The following is a 22263-nucleotide window of genomic DNA, read 5'->3' on the forward strand; positions in this document are numbered from 1 at the left end:
CAATAAATCAGGAAGAGCACTAGGTAGCGGCTATTACCTAATGGTCTTTGATAAAGTCCCTGCTAATCTAAGGAGCTACAAGAGGAGAGTTAAGACTGGTGCACTTACCAAAAGTAATTCAGCCCTCCAAAAATCCCCTAAAATGTCAGGAAACCCATTTCTTTTTTTTTTTTTTTTTTTTTCTGTACGCGGGCCTCTCACTGTTGGGGCCTCTCCCGTTGCGGAGCACAAGCTCCGGACACGCAGGCTCAGCGGCCATGGCTCACGGGCCCAGCCGCTCCGCGGCATATGGGATCTTCCCGGACCGGGGCACGAACCCGTGTCCCCTGCATCGGCAGGCGGACTCTCAACCACTGCGCCACCAGGGAAGCCCCAGGAAACCCATTTCTTGATCTAATTCCTCAGCCCCTAAAGGAAACTAATTCTTCAGGAAAGGAAAAGATATATTGATAATCAGTGTTTTTCCCCTAGAGTTCCATTCATTTTGGTAGATGGGAAAACTCTTCATTAGAAAAAAAAAAATCATAATGTCACCTTTCATGTTCAAAGCACTTAGAAAAGTACATAGTGTTTCCACAGGCATTATCTCATAAGATTGACTCGTTCATTCAACAAATATGGATTGAACACTTACTATAGGGCACGCACTGCGCCAGCTAATGAGCATACAAGAGAATGAACAATAAACAAATAAATATATGCTAGGTGTATAATGGAGAAAAATGAAGGCGGGCTAGCACAACAGGCTGTTTTGTTTTGTATAGTGTAGGCAAGATATAATCTTCACAACAACACTGTAGAATAGGTGGGATATTAACTATTAGCATAATCTTAATTTTCTCTATGAGGGAGACTGAGATGCTGAATGGTTACGTGACATGCCCAAGATCATTTAGAATTAGGTGGAAATGGGATCAGAAATAAGGTTTCTCAGCTCCTGGTCTATTGCTAAGGCTATGAAAGAGGAATCTGATTTAAGATTGTTTAATTAAATTCCTTTTCCTCTAGATAATGATACTTGGAGAATGGAAAAGAACCCCATACCACGCACTTCCTTAACCCACCACGCTGAGAATGGCCTTCCTCCCATTTGCTCACAAGCATTTGCCTCAATTTGATTTGGTGAATAAAACAATGGAAACATTTTGTTTTTTTATATTGTTGCAAAACGTTTTTTTTAAACAAAATAAAACGTCTAGCTTTAAAACACCTAGTTTTCGCTCAAAACAGAAAGTGGCATCTAGGCCTGTTGTGCAGCAACAGGCAATTCAACGCTTCATTAGCGATACTTCAAATCACACCTAATGAACATAAATTCTCCTTTAACAGCCTGTCTCCACTCTGCACACCTGCTGAAAGTGTGTGAAACTAGATTCTGCAAGGATTTTCTGCCAGGAGCTCATGGGCATGCATGCATGCGGCACGCGCATGTGCGTGTGCATGTGTGTGTGTGTGTGTGTGTGTGTGTATGTGTGTGTGTGTGACTTAAGAGTTCTTCATTTGAGGAAGCTGATGGCATTAATATTAGGGATGTAAGGAAAAAACTGTAAACATTGCTGGGCACAGGGTGCCCTGCCATACCTAACCTGAGTTACAACTAAAACCCACTTCTCAGGGCTGGGATCTTAATGTATTATAGAAATTCAGGAGGAGGAATCCGTTCCAATGTAAACAATCAAGTTAGGCTGTAAGGAAGAAGAGGCCTCAGGGCTAGGCCTAGACAAATGTGGTTAAGTGTCCAAAGGTGAAGTTAAAGCACAGAGTATATTCCAGAAGAAGGGGATGGAGACCAGAAGGCAGGCGGCACCAGGGCAACAGAATAGTTTGCAACAGATAAAACATAATATGTGACAGGCATAATATGTGAAATACAATTAGAAAGATATAGATATAAGCGCAACTCTTACCTTGCATATATTGCAGATAAGGAAATTTGAAGCCCAGAGAATTTACGTGATTTGGCCAAGGGCAGACAAGAGGCAATGGCAGAACTAAAATGAGGTTTTTCTATTCCCAGTTAAGTGCTGTTTTCACTATATCATTCTGCTGGGGGGTTGGCGGGGGCTAAGAAATAATCTTCCTTTAAAAAGCAAAAATATGTGAAGAGGTGAAGTAAAATTCCCTCCAAATTACATGTCCAGCTGAACAGCGGTAGCAGTATCGATACTGAGCCCATGTCTCTGGAACAAGTCGTCTAGGCCGCTAGACTACTCAGAGCTCCTTCACCTGAGAAGGTAAAGTACTGGAGCTAACACAAATGCCATCCTTTCCCCCAGAAGCACTGCATTTCTTAGGACCCATCCTAAGAAGGGCTATTAAACCACAGGGATTATAAGGGATGTGAATGAAGAAGCAGGGTTTTTTTCTCTCTCCGTATCTGCATGCCTCACTTCAGAAGGACTGAGCCAACCGAGGCTGAGGATCGATCAATGAAAAATTAGAAGAGTGGAAAACTAGAAATATGTTGTAACAAACTGAGAGTTAGGAGGTGTTCGCAAATACTTTTGACAAAGCATTTCACCTTATTAAGTTTATAAAATGAGGAGGCTGAACTAGATGATGTCTAAGCCTACCATATTCTAATTTTCTTTGATTCTAGGTTGACTCCAATTTGCAGGAAAAGACAGGCATGAAAACTTGAAGGTAAAATGAACTTTGGGAAACCATATGTAATTTTTTAATGCAATAGGTATGTGCCCAATTTAAAGGAACATAATCAATCCTGTAATTTGGATTTTTGCTTACAGGGCTTTCTTATGGGAGGGCATATCCACAGAACAAAAAGGACACCAATAACAATTATTGGTTTTAATAAACAGGAAAAAAGGGTAGGAGCCAACTCTGAAGGCCTTCTTTCAACTTAATACACTGACTTTCTTGTTGCCCCACTTAAGACAGTTCTTAGGACTAAACACGGCCATTTAAAATTCAGCAAGTTATTATTAAGCATTGGAGAGTATATTTTGTAGTAAAGATAGAAAGACACTTCAAGCAATAGAGAAGAAGTCCTTGATTTGATTTACCAAAAAGCATGTGGAAGGGGAGAAATGAACAGAGAATTTACCCTGATAAAACTTAAGATTCCATAGTATGAAAGAAGGGAAAACAAATAACAAAATTAAGACTTCAATTGGCTTAATAAAATAGAAAGAAAACCAAGAGCAAAGGCATTCAGGACGGCTCAAGTTCCTAAAATACCTATTTGGTTTTGGTTGTACATATGCAGTATAAAGAAACTCTGGAAGATACTACTAACAATGGTTACCTGTGGCAGAGAGGCAGGAAGTGGGCTGAGGAGAGAGAGGTGTAAAGGGGAGACTTTTACTCAATACCTTTTTTACTGAATACCTTTTATTGAATTTTTAACCATGTAAATATATTACCTATTTTGAAAATTAAATAAATTAAAAAGTTTAAATGTCCTGTAAATTCAATTCTTTTCAGGTGACACTCGAAAAACAAGAAAGCCAAAGAATGGAGACATGCGAACAAAGTACCAAGAGGCAAGGAAAATGTTGTAGCACTGGGAGTTCTGAGATAGTCCAAAGAGAGGATGATCGGGATCGTTCTGGGGGCCATCCGGGAAAGTCAGGTGAAATGCAATATGGACACCACCAAGAAGCTTAGGATAGATAGCTCAAACCAGCACCAGCTGGTACAATGGTATCTTGAAAACGTGATACACATGTTTTATGACCCTGTGTCCCTGGACAGTGTGAAATCCACAACAGAGAACTAGTTCTCTTTCACCCTCTAAAATAAAGAGAGAAGGAAATGAGAAACCAGTTTCTATGAGAGTCACAAAAATGATCAATCAGGTAGAAAACAAGACCTATGAGGAAAAAATAAAGAAACCCACTTGTACCATTAAGCAAAGAAAAGAAATTCTACTTTGCAAGAATTATTTAAGGCAGCCCTTAAGAAACAAATGGAAGGGAATGTCCTCTTAAAGTCCTTTCTACTCTCAGGATATTTCAATATGTGGGTTGATTCCCAGCGTGCTTCCTTGTAGGGGAGACCTCGCTAATTTGGCCCAGTGAAAGGCCTGGTTAGTAAGCCGTCTTAGTAATGCCAGTGAAGATATGCAAGTGAACTTGAACAAGCACATTATTTTTAATCAATTGAAAAACGCTTTATTTAAAAAGACAAATAATACCTTGAAGTGCTACTAATGTTCTTTCTTGTCATAGGTGTTCGTTTGCTTTTAATAACCATTAAGCTAAGCATTTATGTTTTATGAATTTTTCTGCATGGTGGTATAGTTCAGGTTTTTTTTTTTAAAAAAAAAGAATTTAAAGAATACAATTAAAGTTATCCTTTCCACAAACTATCTACCCTTGTGGTGAGGCCAAAGGCTGAAGTCAGATTTTCTATCATGAAGAGCCAGTCCCCTACTGGAGTGCCATCAACAGCTGGCCTAACCCGGAGAAGAGTCCCCATTAGCGCCAGAGACCACTCTCTGTGGGTCCTCACTCCCAAGCTAGGAGCACCGAAATCTAAGGCACTGGGAATGGAAAGAGGCTGTCTATAAGGCGGGAAGCAGGGAAAAAGGCAAGCAAAGGAAAACTAGGCTCTGACAATGAAGAGCTCTCTACATTTTTCATATATTAGTCAGGCTTAAGAAAAGGAAGTTTAATTTGCATCTGAGTTAGAAAAACAAATAGTTCAAATAAAAGCAAAGAGGTTTCAGGCACCTGAAAGGCCAGAGTCCAAAGGGCTTTACCTATCTGCTTATTGCCATAAGAGTATTTTCTGAAAAAGTTACACCAGTTGGCCAAACTTATCTCAGTAGGCACGACCTAAACTCTGTGTTTTGTTATTTCTTTTTACCTCTAAAAAGACTAAGGACGCAAGGGCAGGAAAGAGGAGGGAAATATATCTTAAAATATTTCAAAATTTTACAATCAATGAAAATATTTTTTTAAAAACAGTGCAAGATTCCATGTTCCCTTACTCACTAACCCAGAAAGCTAAAACCTTGTCTCCTTCCTCACCCACCTACCCCCATTCAGCAAAGGCCCAGATTAAATGGTTAGATTTTAAAAAAAGGATAAGTAAGTAAGGAAATCAATGACAGTTTATGGAAACTTACTTAGCCCCAGAATTTGACATTTGAAAACGTCCTTAGAAGTCTTGTCCAACTTCTCAATTCCTACATGAGAAATTTAGGCCCAGAGAGGTGAAATGACTTGCTCAAGGACATGAACTAGTTCTGAGATTTTTTTTCTTTATCTACTACTTTCTCTTCCCATGAACTATTTGTGGTAGCTTGAAAAATACACATACTAAGGAAGGAAACTATAAATAATAAACATGGTGAATTACGGTAGAGTGAAGATTTCTTACTTCTAGTCTACTTTTCTTTATATCATATCATGTTTTGTTCCTTAAACATTCTAAATTTCCCAGTGGAAGTTACAGGCTACTGATTCTACTTTTTCCTATTACGTAGCTGTTCTGAGCTGCAACAGAAGTACCAGGGTGAAGGGCCATTTTCTGTAGACAACGTCTTAACTAGTTTTGCCATTCAGACCTAAGATGCCTCCACAACTATAGCTAAATCAAGAGATCTATTCGCCTCAAGTCTTACTTCTGTCCCATTATTAAGACAAAGAAACAGAAACTTCTTCCATAACTGAAAGACTAAAAGGCAATTTAGTTAACGGCAGTTTATAAGACAGTTTTGTTAATAAAGGCAGTTTAGTTAAGCTTTATATTTGTTAATATATAATTACACAAAGCCTTTTTACCCTTCATCTGGAAACACCTATGGATTTAATTCTTTAAATGACATCTGTCAAATGGGGGATCCCTAAAATGGTATCTGATGTCAGTCTTCAGTATTCAATGGCTAATTACTTGGCCACCGGATTAACTGGGGGCTCTGCTTCATTACCTGTTGCCTAGTTTCAAAAGATAATCGTGAGAAAGAAACCCAAGGTTTGGTCAAACATTTGTCCGGGAAATTTGAAACTCTTGGCAAAATGAAGATTGGTATTTCTTTCACTCATGCTTCTTACTAGCAGGAATAACAGAATTGACTCTATGTAAGAATCAGTGTTCGCTGAATACAGACAACTGTGTAACAAGGCTACAGACCTGGTCTCCTCATTGGCCCAGTTTGGTTTACTCTATTCTATTCTTGTCCCCAAAGGCTATGATCTAATGTCACAAAGGGGGTTAGGTAAGCAGACAAAGCCATCATCTCCATTATATTAACAACAGGCTCTGTTGATGCTGCGATAGTAACATCATCTTTATATATAAAGATAGAATTCTGAATGTGTGAACAAGATTCTACAGGGCTGTGCCGTCTCTCACTATGCCATCTTTCTTGTACTCTATTAAAACACTCCCATTTATGCCCCCCCCCACCTTTTTTTTTTTTTTTTTTTTTTTTTTTTGCGGTACGCGGGCCTCTCCCTGTTGTGGCCTCTCCCGTTGCGGAGCACAGGCTCCGGACGCGCAGGCTCAGCAGCCATGGCTCACGGGCCCAGCCGCTCCGCGGCATGTGGGATCTTCCCGGACCGGGGCACGAACCCGCGTCCCCTGCATCGGCAGGCGGACTCTCAACCACTGCGTCACCTGGGAAGCCCCCCCCCTTTTTTAAATCAATCTTTTTCTACTGTCAAATCAGTTAAAGGAGCCAAAACCAGAAGTCTTATTAACAGACTGAAAAGTGCCAAGACCCACAAATGACCCTTAGCAGCAATTAAACCAAAAAAGAATCCGTCAACTGGAACTGAAACAAAAGGCTAAGTACTTATCCAAACTCTGGCAAAGACACAGCTCTTTCCCCCCATCCCCCCTGAGCCTGTTAGGAGCGGGGTATCTGAAGCTGCTGCTCCGTCTCCTCCAACTCACTTTCTGCGTCAAATAGTATGGGTCAAAGTCCTCCAGGGGAACCGCAACCAGGCCTTGGGGGATGTCCCCATAGATGAAAGGCAAACTCTTCCCTGCTTCCAGGTCACTGTTTGGCTTGGGCTTGCTGTCCTCATCATCTTCCCGATGACTGCCATCGGCCTTTGGCGGTTTCTTGAGCTTGCTCTCGGCAATGCGCCTCTCAATGTTTGCCAGTGACTCAGGGGTGAAAGGCTTGAAACTATCAGGGCCTGGTGGTGCGAGCAGCCGCGCTGCCATCTTCTCATCCTGCAGCAGCTTCGTTAGTTATGCTGCGTCCAGGACAGGTCAGCTCTGGAAGAAACGGCAACACAGACAGCATTAATCAATCGCTGCTCTAAAAAGAGGCCAGACCAAACCATCTCACTCTCAACCTTTAGTCACAACCTTCGCAACACATAGCTTCTCCCATGACATGGGTATTTTTCTCTTCAGAAAGTCTGTGGCATGAATGGACGAGGCAATGTCCATAACCACCCCTCAGGGGAATGAGCAGCCAAGGAGATCAGAACATGGGAGTCTCCTGAATTGCTAGTTTTTATTATTGACTTAGATGCAGCTCACAGTTAGGAACCACGTACAGCTACAAAGATATATTCCATACCCTCTGTGCTTAGTGAAATAAGTCAAAGACAAATGCTGTATGATAGCACTTATATGTGGAATCTAAAAAATACAGCAAAAACTAGTGAATATAACAAAAAAAAAGCAGACACAGATATAGAGAACAAACTAGTGGTTACCAGTGGGGAAAGGGAAGGAGGAGAGGGGCAATAAAGGGATTAAGAGGTACAAACTATTAGGTATAAAATAGGCTACAAGGATATATTGTACAACATGGGGAATATAACCAATATTTTATAATAACTATAAATGGAACGTAACCTTTAAAAATTGTGACTCACTATACTGTACGCCTGTTAACTTATATAATATTGTATAGCAACCATACTTCAATAAAAAATAAAGTGATTTTCTTATAGACAACATTAAAAATATATATATTCCATACCCTCAAGTAATTTCTATTCTAAATGAATAAGGTATGTTTAACATGACCGAGAGGCACCTATTAGCTTTGGAATCCTTATATGCTCAAGTCATCTTCCTTTCCTAGAACTCTGCTCCCTAAAGAAACACTCTTTTTCCAAGGACAACGCAAGGGTAAACTGCCTCTCTTTTCAAATTTCAGTTTCTGAAAACACTAAACCCTTCAAAACTTTGGAGGCACAAAAATATAGACAGAAATGCTTCTATTTGCTTTGGCTCTTCTGTTTCAAGTTCTTTTTCAATTCACCAAGGTTTGTAAAATCCATCCAGTATAAAAGTCCAGAAGTACCTGCTCTGATGACCAAGCTCGTGCCAGGGACAAACACAAAGCGCTTTTCTTCATGGAGAGGGCAGCTATTGCTCTACGTACCTCCCACTCAGCAACAGGAAAAGCAAATGGGAGAGGAATCTTAGAGACCTTCCTCTGATGCAAGAGCCCTGCAGCACTGCAGGGTGAACGACAGCAGAAAGGCCCCTGAGCGGGGCTCACGCCAGAAGGACAGGAAGTGAGAAATGAATCACAAACCAAATTCCTTTCTAAACAGAGAAACTGAAGTAGTGCCATACTAGAGCCAAAGACTTCTAAGCATGGTATCTGAAAAGCCCATTTTCATTTATGTGTATACAGAGTCCTAGGTTATTGAAATACACACCTTGGAACAGGGGGCTCCCTAATGTCAAAGCAATGGGACTCTTCCCACGAAAGCTTTAGGGCTTCACTGGCAGTTCATCTGGCGCTCGTGGTGCTGCTTCTTCCTTTTGTTTTATGAGCTTCACAAAGACAATCTGGGACATTTTTTTAAAGGCTAAACACAGTTCTTTCCCTCCTACTTAGCCCTCAGGGTCCACTCCAAGGCTAGCATCCATAAAGCTTGAGGCTCCTTAAGAGAACAGTAGTAGAGTTGGCGCTAAATAATCTGGGAGTGAAATACCCAAGGGCTCTTTTCATAAATACCCCCGCAGAGAGCCCAGAGTTTTCCAGTGGTGGCGATGGCTGCGAAAGGCAGTGTGTGGTATCCACATGGGCTGATCAGCTCACTCGGTTACAGCCTGGCACTGACGAGGCCAGAACCGCAAGTCAGCTCCATGCTGCACACACACAAAACACCATTCCTCAGACGATGGGGTCGAAGAAATCCTTTTCATGTGTGAGGCATGCGATTCTAGAGCTGCGAGGGATTTTATAGATCCAGTCCACTTCATTTTAAGAATTGGGAAACTTGCAGTCTGAAGAGATGAGGTAACGTGCCCAAAGTCACAGGGCCAGGAAAAAACACACAAAGAGCTCTGACTCCCCCAACCCAGACTTCTTTTATTCTGACAAATATCAGTGACCCCTCTGCCTGTCCCAGCCTGACTCCCACTACTCCGCAACAGGAACAGTCTGGTTCAAGTAAACCGCACGCAAATGCCAATGGTTTTACTGATCTAAGACTTTACTCCCACTGTTTCCCCCAAACCTAAAATTCCTTTCCTCTTATCAGTCCCTGAACTGCCTCCCGTAAATCCCTACTCCTCCGAAGAATCTTCCCATCAGCTCCAGCCCTTACGAATTATTTTCCCCTTGTGAACTCCTACAGCTTTATCGTGATCTCTTAGCTAGCACTTATCACATACTTGCTATGTTTCAGGTATTGTTCCAAGCGCCTTGTTTGTATTAACTCGTTTAATCTCCAGAACAGCCTATGAGGTAGATATTATTATTATCCCCTTTTAACAGATGAGGAAGAAGAGGCACAGAGTCCTAACGGAGCTTGGCCAAAGTTACACAGCTAGCAAATGACAAAGTCAGGGTTCAAGACATCTTATTCACACTGGCTTTGGCTCTCAGTCATTGTCTAACTGCACCATATAAATCCCTAGGGGCATGAGTGGTGTCTTAAACTTCTTTCGTATTCTTCTCACAGAGAATACGATTATGCCTGGAACCCATAACTGGTCCAAATACTTGGGACTCCTTGGTTCCCACAGCCACACTCATCCTCAACCCTGGGTCACCCTACTTAGAGGACAGAGAATACTGCAAGAGGAAGTCACTGCAGATGCTGACAAAGTCTTGTAACCTGACTGTACACACCTGGGCTCTTCATAGGTAAAGCCATCCTAGGCTAAGTCCTCTGCCTTTGTTTCCTCCTGCCTTCTCCAGGTTCCCTCAACGATCACAGGTCTCCAACACATTCTCAATCTTCACTTTTCCTCTCCTACTTCTGTATTTTCTCCCTTTACATCTTCATCCCCCCCCCACTCTCTCTTCATTTGGCTTAAGCGATTCTGGTTCTCTTCTGATACCCTGGTTCTATCCTGGTTCTTCCCCTACCACCTTTTTCTTCTGTAAGGGCTGGTTTTCTGCAATCTCTCTGCATCACTCCTCCTTTTAGGAATCTCATCTACTCAAAATAATCTGTATGTGGGTGATTTTCAGATTTCTATCATCAGCCCTGATTGCTCTTCTGAGCCCCACAACTGCCTGTCACCACTTCACAATTAAAGCATTTAAAACCACTCATCTTTTCGCTTCCAAGACAGAGTCCTCCACTTGGCTTTCTTAATTCTGTGATGGGGACCATCGTTTTTCCAGCCATCTAGCGTGGACCTTCAGTCATCTTTGCCCCGTCATCCTTTGCTGTCCTTGCCCAACCAGTCACCAGCCTCACTAGTTCTTCTTCCTTCAGAGTTTCCATTTTCAACCTAATTCAGGCCCTACTGCAATAGCCCCCCACCTGTGGACCAGTCCTCAGCCCACCAGGCACATCTCCAAAGATCCGTTTCCCTAAAAAATCTGCTTCCATTTTGTCATTTTCCTCCCTCGAAGCTACTGGAGTTACAGAAAAGAATCCAGACTTCTGCCATTTCACTGCCATTCAAGGCTTTCTACAACCTTACACTTCTCAGATATTCATCTACAACCTTATACTTCACAAACATGCTTTTCTACTGCTTCCCTGCAAGAACATCTACTCTGGCGACTGGTTTTTGTTTTAATTTTCTAGTATTTTTTTTTAATTTTTTTTTTTTTTTTTTTGCTGTACGTGGGCCTCTCACTGTTGTGGCCTCTCCCGTTGCGGAGCACAGGCTCTGGACGCGCAGGCTCAGCGGCCATGGCTCACGGGCCCAGCCGCTCCGTGGCATGTGGGATCTTCCTGGACCGGGGCACGAACCCGTGTCCCCTGCATGAGCAGGCGGACTCTCAACCACTGCGCCACCAGGGAAGCCCTTCTAGTATTTTTTTTAAAGGTAGAACAATAAAGTGTATACGAATCTTAAGCGCACAGATTAGTTTGTAATATGTATACACCTGCGTAACCACCACTTAGATCAAGATACAGAAGATATGTCTCCAGCACCCCAGATGGCTCTCTTGAGCTCCCCCGTCAAAGACCACCACAACCACCCCTGCCCAGCAAAAGCGCTTCTGACATCTACCACCATAGATTAGTTTGGCCTTAGCAGAAGATAAAATATACTCTTCAAAATCTGGCTTCTTTCATTCAACATTATTTGTGAAATTCATCTTTACTGGCGTGTGTAGCAGCAGTTCATTCTTTTCATTGCTCTGTGGTATTCCATGTAGGAACATACAATTTATTTACCCGTTCTACTTTGCTGGACATTTAGGTTGTTTATAGTTTCAGGCTATTATGAATGAAAGCTGCTAAGTACCTTTGTGTGCACGCCTGTTGGTGGCCATATGTGCTCTTCTCTTTCCAGCACATAGGCAGGAGTGGAATGCTGGGCTCAGAAGAGAGCATACGTTTATTTAGCTTTAGTGATACTTCTACCAGCGAGATAAGAGGGTTCCAGTTGCTCTACATCCTCACCAACACTTGGAAATGACAGCCCTCTTAATTTTTACCCATTCTAGTGAGCATACGTATAGTGATAGCTCATGGTGTTTATAAAATTTACCGAGATGGAATTCACCACTTTAAAGCGAACAACTCCGCGGCAATTGGTACATTCACAACATACTGCAACTACCGCTTCTATCTAGTTCCAAAACATTTCCATCACTCCAAAGTAAAACCCTTTACCCGTTAACCAGTTTCTCTCCATTCCTCTCCCCTGCACCCACCCAACCCCCCAGCTCCTGGCACCCATCAGGCTGTGTTCTGTCTTTATAATCTATTGATTGATCTATTCCAGAAATTCATATAAATGGAATCATACAGTATGTAACCTTTCATGTTTGGCTTCTTTCATCCTCATTGTAGCATGTATCAGTTCTTCACTCCTTTCTATGGATGAATAATGTTTCAATATATGTCTGTATCATGATCTGTTTATTCATCCATCCACTGAGGAACAACTGAGGGGGGAGGTCTTTCCACTTCTTGGCTATTGTCAACAGTGCATGCACATGTACTTATTTTAGTTCGTCCCTGGTTTTTTTTGATGTGAACCATTTCTTCCTTTTTTTAAAAAAAAAATAATAAATTTATTTATTTATTTTTGGCTGCAGTGGGTCTTCGTTGCTGTGCGCAGGCTTTCTCTAGTTGCGGCGAGCGGGGTCTACTCTTCGTTGCGGTGCACGGGCTTCTCGTTGCGGTGGCTTCTCCTGTTGCAGAGCACAGGCTCTAGGCACGGGGGCTTCAGTAGTTGTGGCTCGCAGGCTCTAGAGCGCAGGCTTAGTAGTTGTGGCGCACGGGCTGAGTTGCTCCGCGGCACGTGGGATCTTCCTGGGCCAGGGCTCGAACCCGTGTACCCTGTGTTGGCAGGCGGGTTCTCACCCGCCTGCGCCACCAGGGAGGCCCTGATGTGGACCATTTCTAAAGTCTTTACTGAACTTGCCACAACACTGCCTCTGTTCTATGTCTTGGCTCTTCGGCTGCGAGGCGTGTGCGACCCCAGCTCCCAGGTCCCCGACCAGGTATCCAACCCTCACCCTCTGCATTGGAAGGCAAAGTCCCAACCACTAGACCGCCAGGGAAGTCCCTTAGTCCCTGTTTTTAATTCTTTTAAGTATACACGTAGGAGTGGAACTGCAGGGTCACATGGTAACTCTAAGCTTTATTTTTTGAGGAAATGCCAAATTGTTTTTCCACAGAGGCTAAACCACTTTGCACTCTCACCAGCAATATAAGCAAGGTTCCAATTTCTTTACATCTTAGCCAACATATATTTTCCTCTCATTATTATTATTATTATTTTTTTGCGTTACGCGGGCCTCTCACTGTTGTGGCCTCTCCCGTTGCGAAGCACAGGTTCCCGACGCGCAGGCTCAGCAGCCATGGCTCACGGGCCCAGCCGCTCCGCGGCATGTGGGATCCTCCCGGACCGGGGCACGAACCCGCGTCCTCTGCAGCGGCAGGCGGACTCCCAACCACTGCGCCACCAGGAAGCCCTCATTATTATTTTTTTTAACAGCCATCTTAGAGGGTGTGAAGCAGTATCTCACTGTGGTTTTGATTTGCATTTTTCTAATGACTAATTATGTTGAGCATTTTTCCATGTGTTTGTTAACTCACTGGAGTTTTAATTTGCTTTTCTCTGACGACACTGAGCACCTTTTCATACGTTTACTGCCCATTTAGAAATCCTCCTTTGTGGAACGCCAGTTTCAATCTGTGCGCACTTTTTTCTAGAGTCATCTGCATTTTCTTATTGATCTGTCGGAGTTCTTTGCACATTCCCCATACAAGTCTTTTGTCAGATATATTTCAAATATTTTTCTCCTTTTTACTTTCTTAATGGTGTCTTTTGATAAAAAGTAGTTCTTAATTTTACTGAAATCCAATCTATCAACCTTCCCTTTCATGTTTTTTGTTGTTGTTGTTATAAAGAGATCTTTGTTTATCCCAAAGTCATGCAGCTATTAGCCTAAATTTTCTTCTAGAAGCTTTTTTGTTTTACCTTTCTTATTTAGACTTCACATAATCTGGAACTGATTTTTGAATATTGTGCGAGATAGAGGTCGAGGTTCATTTTTTTTCCTACGTGGGTCTCCAATTGACCCAGCATCACTTAATAAATGGTCACCGTTGTTTTCGTTGACTCCTAAACACACTTTCATTTTCTTATTTTAAATCTCCCGAAGTCTTTCTCTCTTTCTCATCTAAATTCCATTCATCTCTAAAACCAGCTTAAATTCCTCCTCCTTCTGAGGACTAAAAATAAAAATAAACTTTTTAGATTTAGAAGGAATTTAGAGACCATCTAGTCCAACTTTCCTTAACTTTACAGATAAGAAAATTTAACAGTAAGTTAAGTAAGAGAGGCTGAGTTGTCTAACTGCTAATCGGTGACAGATGCAGAGCTAGGGCACAGGTCTCTTGGCCTCCAATATAATGCTTTTTCACTATGCCACACAGTCTCTTAGGCAATACACCTCATCCATCATAACAATAAATGTGACTTTTAGCCCTGAGAATTCTGAAAGAGATTGAACCAGACTCAAAGTTGGGAGAAATCGATGATTAGGGCTCCCTTCTGTTGGTCACCCAGGAGTAATAAGACCTTAAAATGTCAGTTGTGGCTTGAACACACTAAAGATGACTCTAAATTAAGGAAAAGGGGGTGGAAGAGGGAAAGAAAACGGGCACTGGAGTGAGGTTATGACGGAGATGAAGGAAGAGAAGTCATCTAGGAGGAGTTGTTAAGGGAAACACTATAGGCGGGGGTACACAAAAAATGTTAGAAGGAGGATCAAATAGCAAGTAGTATTAAAAACTTGTCAGACTTAAAAAAGAACAAGTTGGAGGACTCATATTTTCTGATATCAAAAATTACTACAAAGATACACTAACCAAAGCAGTGTGGTACTGGCATAAAGACAGACATACAGACCAATGGAATACATTAGAGAGCCTAGAAACAAATCCTCACATATACGGTCAAATGATTTTCAAAAAGGGTGCCAAGGCCATTCAATGGGGGAAAGAACAGTCTTCAACCAATGGCGCTGGGAAGATCGGATACCCAATGTGAAACAATGAAGTTGGACCCTTACCTTATTATACCGTATACAAAAATTAACTCAAAATGGATCAAATATCTAAATGTAAGAGCTAAAATTATAAAATTCTTAGAAGAAAACATAGGGGAAAAGCTTCACGAAATTGGAGTTGGCAATGATTTCTTGCATATGACACCAAAACCACAGAAATAAAAGAAAAAATAGATATATTGCATATCATCAAAATTAAAAACTTTTCTGCATCAAAGGACACTATCAAGAGAGTGAAAAGGCAACCCACAGAATGAGACAAAATATTTGCAAATCATGTATTTCATAAGGGATTAATACTCAGAATATATAAAGAATTCCTACAACAACAAAAACAACAACAACCAAAAAAAACCCTAATTTAAAAAATGGTCAGGACTTCCTGGGTGGTGCAGTGGTTAAGAATCCACCTGCCGATGCAGGGGACACAGGTTCGAGCCCTGGTCCAGGAAGATCCCACACGCCGTGGAGCAACTAAGCCCGTGCGCCACAACTACTGAGCCTGTGCTCTAGAGCCCACGAGCCACAGCTACTGAGGCCGCGTGCCACAGCTACGGAAGCCCGAGCACCTAGAGCCCGTGCTCTGCAACAAAGAGAAGCCACCACAATGAGAAGTCCACGCACCGCAAATGAAGAGTAGCACCCACTCGCCGCAACTTGAGAAAGCCTACGGGCAGCAACGAAGACCCAATGCAGCCATAAATAAATAAACAAATAAATAAATAAATAAATTTAAAAATAAATAAATAAATAATGGTCAAAGGACTTGAATAGACATTCTCCAAAGAAGATATACAAATGGCCAATAACCACATATAAAGATGCTCAACATCACTAATCATTAGGGAAATGGAAATCAAAACCCCAATGAGACACCACTTCACACTCGTTAGGATGGCTATTATAAAATGAAGCAAAACAGAAAATAACAACAGTTGGAGAATGGGGAGAAACTGGAACTCTTGTGCTGCTGCGGAAAACAGTACGGCGCTTCCTCAAAAAATTAAACACAGAATTGCCATAAGGTTCAGCAATCCCACTTTTAGGTACATACCCAATGGAACTTGAAGCAGGGACTCAAACAGATATTTGTACACCCATGCTCACAGCAGCATTATTCACGATAGCGAAAAGGCGGAATCAACCCAAACACCAACAGACAGATGAATGGATAAATAAAATGTGCTATACACATACAATGGAATATTATTCAGCCTTAAACGGGAAGGAAATTCTGACACATGCTACAACATGGATGAACCTTGAGGACATTATGCTAAGTGAGATAAACCAGACACAAAAGGACAAATATTGTATGATTCCACTTATATGCGGTACCTATAGTCAAAGGCATAGGGACAAAAAGTAGAACAGTGGTTACCAGGAGCTGGGGGGAAGGAGCAATGGGGGAGTTACTGTTTAATGGGTCCAGAGTTTCAGTTTGGGAGGATGAAAAAGTTCTGCAGATGGACAGTAGTGATGGTTGCACAACAATGTGAATGTACTCAATACCACTGAAGTGTACACTTAAATGGTTAAAAAGGAAAATTTTATATTATGTGTATTTTACCACAATTTATTTAAAGAGAAAAAAACTGAAGCATTTACTGTGTCCCTACTATATGCCAGAAACTATACTCATGATCAGTATAGCTCCTTGCCTTTAGGGACCTTTAAAGTCTTCTGGGGGTAGAAGACAAATAAACAGGCAAAGTACAGTAATGATAAATCCAGTAAAGTAAAACGGGCTTCGACAGACAGATACAAGCAAGACACCTCATCGGGGAGATCAGGGAAGGTTTCCTGAAGAAAGCGACATCTTAGCTAAAGCCTGAAGCTGCTGAAGTACAAGGTGGCAGGAAAATGGAGAGAGCTTTGCAGGAAGAAAATATAGCACACACAAAAGACCACGGACAAGGGAGATCAAGCCCCTTAGGGACTGCAAACAGTTAGGTGTAAGTGGTCTTTACAAAATTAACTAACAGGTAAACAGGTGCCACATCAGGGGGGCAAAGCCATTATCATGGCAAGTGGTTCTGATTTTATCCTGAAGGCAATAAGGAGATACCGAAGGTCCGAATGACTTGATCAAAGTTACACTTTAGGAAGATTATTCTGGCTACAGTGTAAAGAGACCGTTGTAGCAATTCAGTTGAGAGGAAATGATGGCCTGAACCAGGCAGCAGCAATAGGGATGATGTACAGAACGGAATGTCGACTAACTGAAGGGGGAGGGAAGGTAGAAGGAAAATCAAGAAAGAGGCCCAGATTTTTGCTGTGGGCAATGGATGCAAGGTAGTAAAACTCAGAGACAGGGAATAAGATGTGATGCACAGCTCTGGGGTTTACGGTTATGACTTCACTTCTGAGTTGCTTTGGTACATCCAAATGGAGATTCTGAATAGGCAGTAGACACGTGGTCCTGAAGTTCAAGGGAAAGACTTAACGACAAGAACTAAAAGGAGAGAGGCAGCTTTGTATAGAACTACAGCTAGACTCTGAGGACTGCCAGCCAGTCTCTGCATGTTGATACATAGCTCATTTGGAATTAGCCAGAGGAACAGCAGTGCACTGGGAGGAAGGTGGGCGGCTCTCATCACAGGAGAAGAGAGAAATGCAGCCAGATGGATAGAGTTTACACTGTCCCCACTCCCTGGGCCCCTCCTTCCTCCAGTGACAACTAGATTCTAGGCTGCCAATTTTCTACTTTGTCACTTACAGATTTCATTTTGGAAAATCATATAACAGCTCTAGAAACTGAAATAAAAACAATTTTGTCAAATCTTAATTTTACTCATTTGAAACATTAAAAATTGCTGTCTCTCGATAACATTGAAATCTGGCTCTCCCTCCTACAAGATGTTATGGCCCATCCTCACCCTGATGCGTGTCAGCACCTGCGCTAACTGACAGCGGTCCTGTGCATCCTTCTGTCTCGCTGGCTTTCCACCTCATGAGGCCACTTCAAAGTTCGTTCTTCTTAAGCCTCACTCCCACCCAACTTTTCCAAAGCTGAGCTATTTGCCTCTGATTCTCAATAACTGGTCTCTTCTTAATCCTCTGAGATAGTCACTCTTGGTTGATTTACATCTGTCTTCCTGCAGATACCCTTTGAAGGATGTGTTTACAGAATATTTTGAAAGAGGGCTAATATGGGTATAAATTTAAGATTAACCATGGTAAGTAAGTAACTCTATCTGGAGGTACGGGTGAAGCACCTACACGTTGAGTACTTGAATATTTTGATCTAAAAATTCTTTTAAGTGAAGTCAAAACCAATGATTATAATGAGTTTACATGGATCTAGAAGCTTCTCTGAGCAGGTCCCATCAGCCCAAAATGAAGATAGGTTTCCACCTTGTCTATGTATCCATGCAACTATCAAGCCTAGTCTTCCATCTGCTACTCAATATACAGCCCAATCAAGAGGTCATTAGACTTCCATCTCCCTGGCCCTGTGGACACTACAAGTCACATTTTCCCTCAATTTTATCACCTATCCCCCATCACCAATTTTCTTTTTTTCAAATTTAACTGGCTTTCCATGTTCCTCTTATTTCTTCCACAAGGTACAGGAGCCTTTCCCCTTTCTATCCCTTTGTAGGCTCTGGTTGTTCCCCCACCCTCCCACCTATTGCCATTCTCTTCACTAGTCTCCTGATTCAAGTTACGATGCAAACAGTTTTTCTTGCCTATTGCTTTACAGCTGAGAAGGGTTTCATTTCTGTGATCTGTGGTTCTCCACTTCTTTCTGCCTCAATTCCAACATACACATTAGATTCTACCCTCCATTTCCTATGCATTTCTTTCACAGTAATATTGAGATTCCCCCTCACCTATGTGGTCCCTTCCTCCCATCTCCGCGCAACCCCACGCAATTGTCTAAAGAGACAGCAGATGTCGTCTTATTTTCCACTAGATTGTCTCCGTGTATTCCAGAGAACTAAACTACTGACATATGCTTGACGCTGAGAAAAGAAATGTCAATTCATAGGTGTTCCCACTCTAAGGGAAGACCAAAATGTTTAGGAAGCCATATTTTATCTCAAGTATCTAAGACAGGCTTCTAGGCACTACTCTAGAGCCTGGATGAGAAACTCTCACTTTATACCATCTCCCATAAGCATTTACTGGGCGTGGTGGGAACAGGAAAATCCCTCCATATGAAGGAACATGTTGGGAGTGGAGGAAGGAAGTAGCTGTACACACACAAACATTATAAAGTTCCTAATTATAACTGAGGGAATCAACGAATCTCATATTTGATGTTGTTTTTTCCTTTATAATTATATACAGTTAATCAGCTTAAGTCCAATGAATATGTGATTTGGACTCATATATATATGATTCACTGCTCTGACCAAAAATCCAACGGTTTTAAGCTTTGCCTCTACTATATAATGACTGTGAGATCTACTAATATGACAAAGAAAGCACAGGGTTAATATGGTGTCTAACATGCAGAAAGGGCACAGTAAATATTAGCTCTTAATACCATCTGTATCACCAGTTTCATTTCTTCCATTCCACACAACCTTCATAAAATAAATAAAAATCCAAAACAATTTCTGCAAATCACTGCATAAATCCTGCTGAACAAAGATGCCATCACTGTGGAAATTCATTTGTGGTGGGCAGTCAGTGAAGGAAACATTTTATCTATAATGTTCACTTTTCAGTTGATACCAAAAAAAAATCTAAATGTGGGTATAAATGGTAGGTAAGGGGTATCAATATATCATGTGTACAAAAGACAAATGTAGCCGAGTTGTAGATATTCTCTACTACATTACAGACTGCATATAGCCAGAGGCACACCTGCCAAGCTCAACTGAGGAATGCAGACGATCTCACTCTTAGCAGAGAAAGAGATGGTGGAAATGCTTGCTGGACTTATCTTTCACAACTGAGGATGAAGGTATGGAGTACGATAATATTAATAACATCACAGGGTTATATTACTTTCATCTGCATATACCCTTTGTCATTGCATATAGAATTCAGAACTTAAGTCACAAGATTTCACAGCTAGCTTTAACTTTGCCATCTTCAAAATATGGTGTTTGACTATAATGAGGATAACAAGGTTTCTGTTTTCCACAATTGATAAGACCCCAGCCCATATGCGTCTATAAAGCTTGACAATTTGCAATCAAAGTAATGGTTGTAGGGCTTCCCTGGTGGCGCAGTGGTTGAGAGTCCGCCTGCCGATGCAGGGGACAGGGGTTCGTGCCCCGGTCCGGGAAAGATCCCACATGCCGTGGAGCGGTTGGGCCCGTGAGCCATGGCCGCTGAGCCTGCACATCCGGAGCCTGTGCTCCGCAACGGGAGAGGCCTCAACAGTGAGAGGTCCGCGTACGGCAAAAAAAAAAAAAAAAATAATGGTTGTGGACAGCTGACATCACCTATGCCATAGAGATTTTTTTTTACATTAAGACATCAGATCAGGATCTCTACTACACCCCCCAAAGAGATACAGTCCTAGGCCATGCTTAAGAAACTGATGTTGTAATTCAGATATTGTCACTGACCAGCCGTATGGCCCTTAATAAATCAATTCACCTACCCAAGCCTTGGTCTTATTTATAAAAGGAGGGAGGTGAGTGAAATGATTTATAGAGCCAGATCTATATTATGGAGGTTCCATAATATTATGGAATTTGCCCAAGGTCAGTTAAATGACCTTGGAAAAATTCCATAATATTATGGAACCTCCATTTCCTCATTTGAGGGTTAAATGAGACGATGCATGTGAAGTAGGTCTCAATAAATAAATGATCATCATAATATTACCAATAATAATAGTTAATATGAAGTATTTACTACATGCTCTAGGCACAGCTCTAAGAGTTTTCATTATCATTCTTTTGATCCTTCCTACAACCCTGTGAGGTAGGTATTATTACCATCCCATATTACTTGTGAGAAAACTGAAGCACAGAAATGAAGTAACTTACCCAAGGTCACAGAGTGGTATTCAAACCCAAGTTGTTTGGCTCCAGGGTCTGTGTTCTTCATCATTTCACTATACTACTTCTTGTTATCAGCACTCTTTCCCTTTCTCTGAACCTCTTCTAAGATCCCTTTCAGCTCTGCTTCCAGAAAAATAGACTAATTAGCTACCCCGGACTCTGACAGGCTAAGCGAAGTTGGCTTCTCTGAGAGAATTACAAAGGTTCGAAATGTACAGAGGCTTACATCAGAAAGAACTGTGTCCGGATTCAATACCTATCATTCAATGATTATGTGTTGAATAAAGGAATGAACACAGAGGCTAAAAAGAAGTCAAGTGCCATTCGGTTGATCCTTACGACAACCGTGACCAAGAATTCATTCATTCAATAAGCACTTCTTAGGTGTCTACCATATGGCAGGCACTGGCAAGCTCATAACTTAGAGAACTGATATCAGAACACATTCTCCTGTGTCATTATTCGGCAGTCACGTTGTAAAGTAGATTCCTGTACTGGCTAGTAGAAAGTTGGATGAAAACTTTAAAGCTTTTTTGTTTTTCAAATGAAATCTCAGATGAAATGTCAATATATAACATACACGAAAGCATCTCTGCTCTGGTTGAAGCAGGGAGGGAGCCTGAAGTCCACCCCGCTCTGCCCATGTCGCCCCAAAGACATTCCCGAAGAGTGTCAGGATGGCTCTAAAAGTATTACACAAGACAGTTACTGGGTCTCTTTGAACTCCAGAATGCAGTGGACACCTCTTATAGCAATGTTCACTAATAAAGTTCACTTGATATGGACATGCAGGAATATATGAATGTGGTTATGCGCCTGTATGCAAAGTTGGTGTAATGTCTATAAAGATTATTATAATATCGATGGGCAGGCATTTTATAAGCATTACCTGTAATTGTCACAACCACCTAATTAAGCAGGTATTATTGACAGCTTCATTTTACAAGCGAGGAAAGTGAGACTCATATAAAAAAATATGAATTGCCAAGGTCATATGGGAAGCAGCCTTCCTCCAAAGCCCACAGGGTTTCCCTTGTAGACTAAGGTCAGGTACTTGCCTACTCCAAAGAAGCTCTATAAACAGGAAGAAGATGCAAGAATGGACAGCCTATATGGAGTTTTGCTACTCAGGCAACTCGCAGGTTGTTTCACTGGTCAAAAAAGGTGACACCCCAACTGGGTCAGACCTAGGGCATTCAAGCAGCATTGAGAACCAAAGCGTTGCACGTGGCTAAGAGGCTGGAACACAGGAACCACAGACGTCTCGTGGAGCGCGTACGGTTTTTGCTCTTCACTTGCTGAATCAATCTCTAACGAAGAGCAGGGCAGACCCACTAAATGGTCACTAGAAGATCACCTACTTACCAAACTCAGAAGCACGGCTCACACTTCTATGAG

General features: G+C 41.8%; 1 protein-coding gene across 1 annotated transcript in view; it reads right to left on the minus strand.

The window, feature by feature from the left end:
- Window positions 1–22263, minus strand: part of SCN8A (sodium voltage-gated channel alpha subunit 8) — a 174531-nt gene that overhangs the window by 108397 nt on the left and 43871 nt on the right. The window contains exon 2 of the mRNA XM_079937623.1: window positions 6865–7194. Within this exon, the coding sequence (XP_079793749.1) occupies window positions 6865–7140 (276 nt within the window). The 5' untranslated portion in view covers window positions 7141–7194. The remainder of the gene's footprint in view (window positions 1–6864; window positions 7195–22263) is intronic.

This window comes from Stenella coeruleoalba (assembly GCF_951394435.1).
Source record: "Stenella coeruleoalba genome assembly, chromosome: 11".
NCBI classification, from domain to species: domain Eukaryota; kingdom Metazoa; phylum Chordata; class Mammalia; order Artiodactyla; family Delphinidae; genus Stenella; species Stenella coeruleoalba.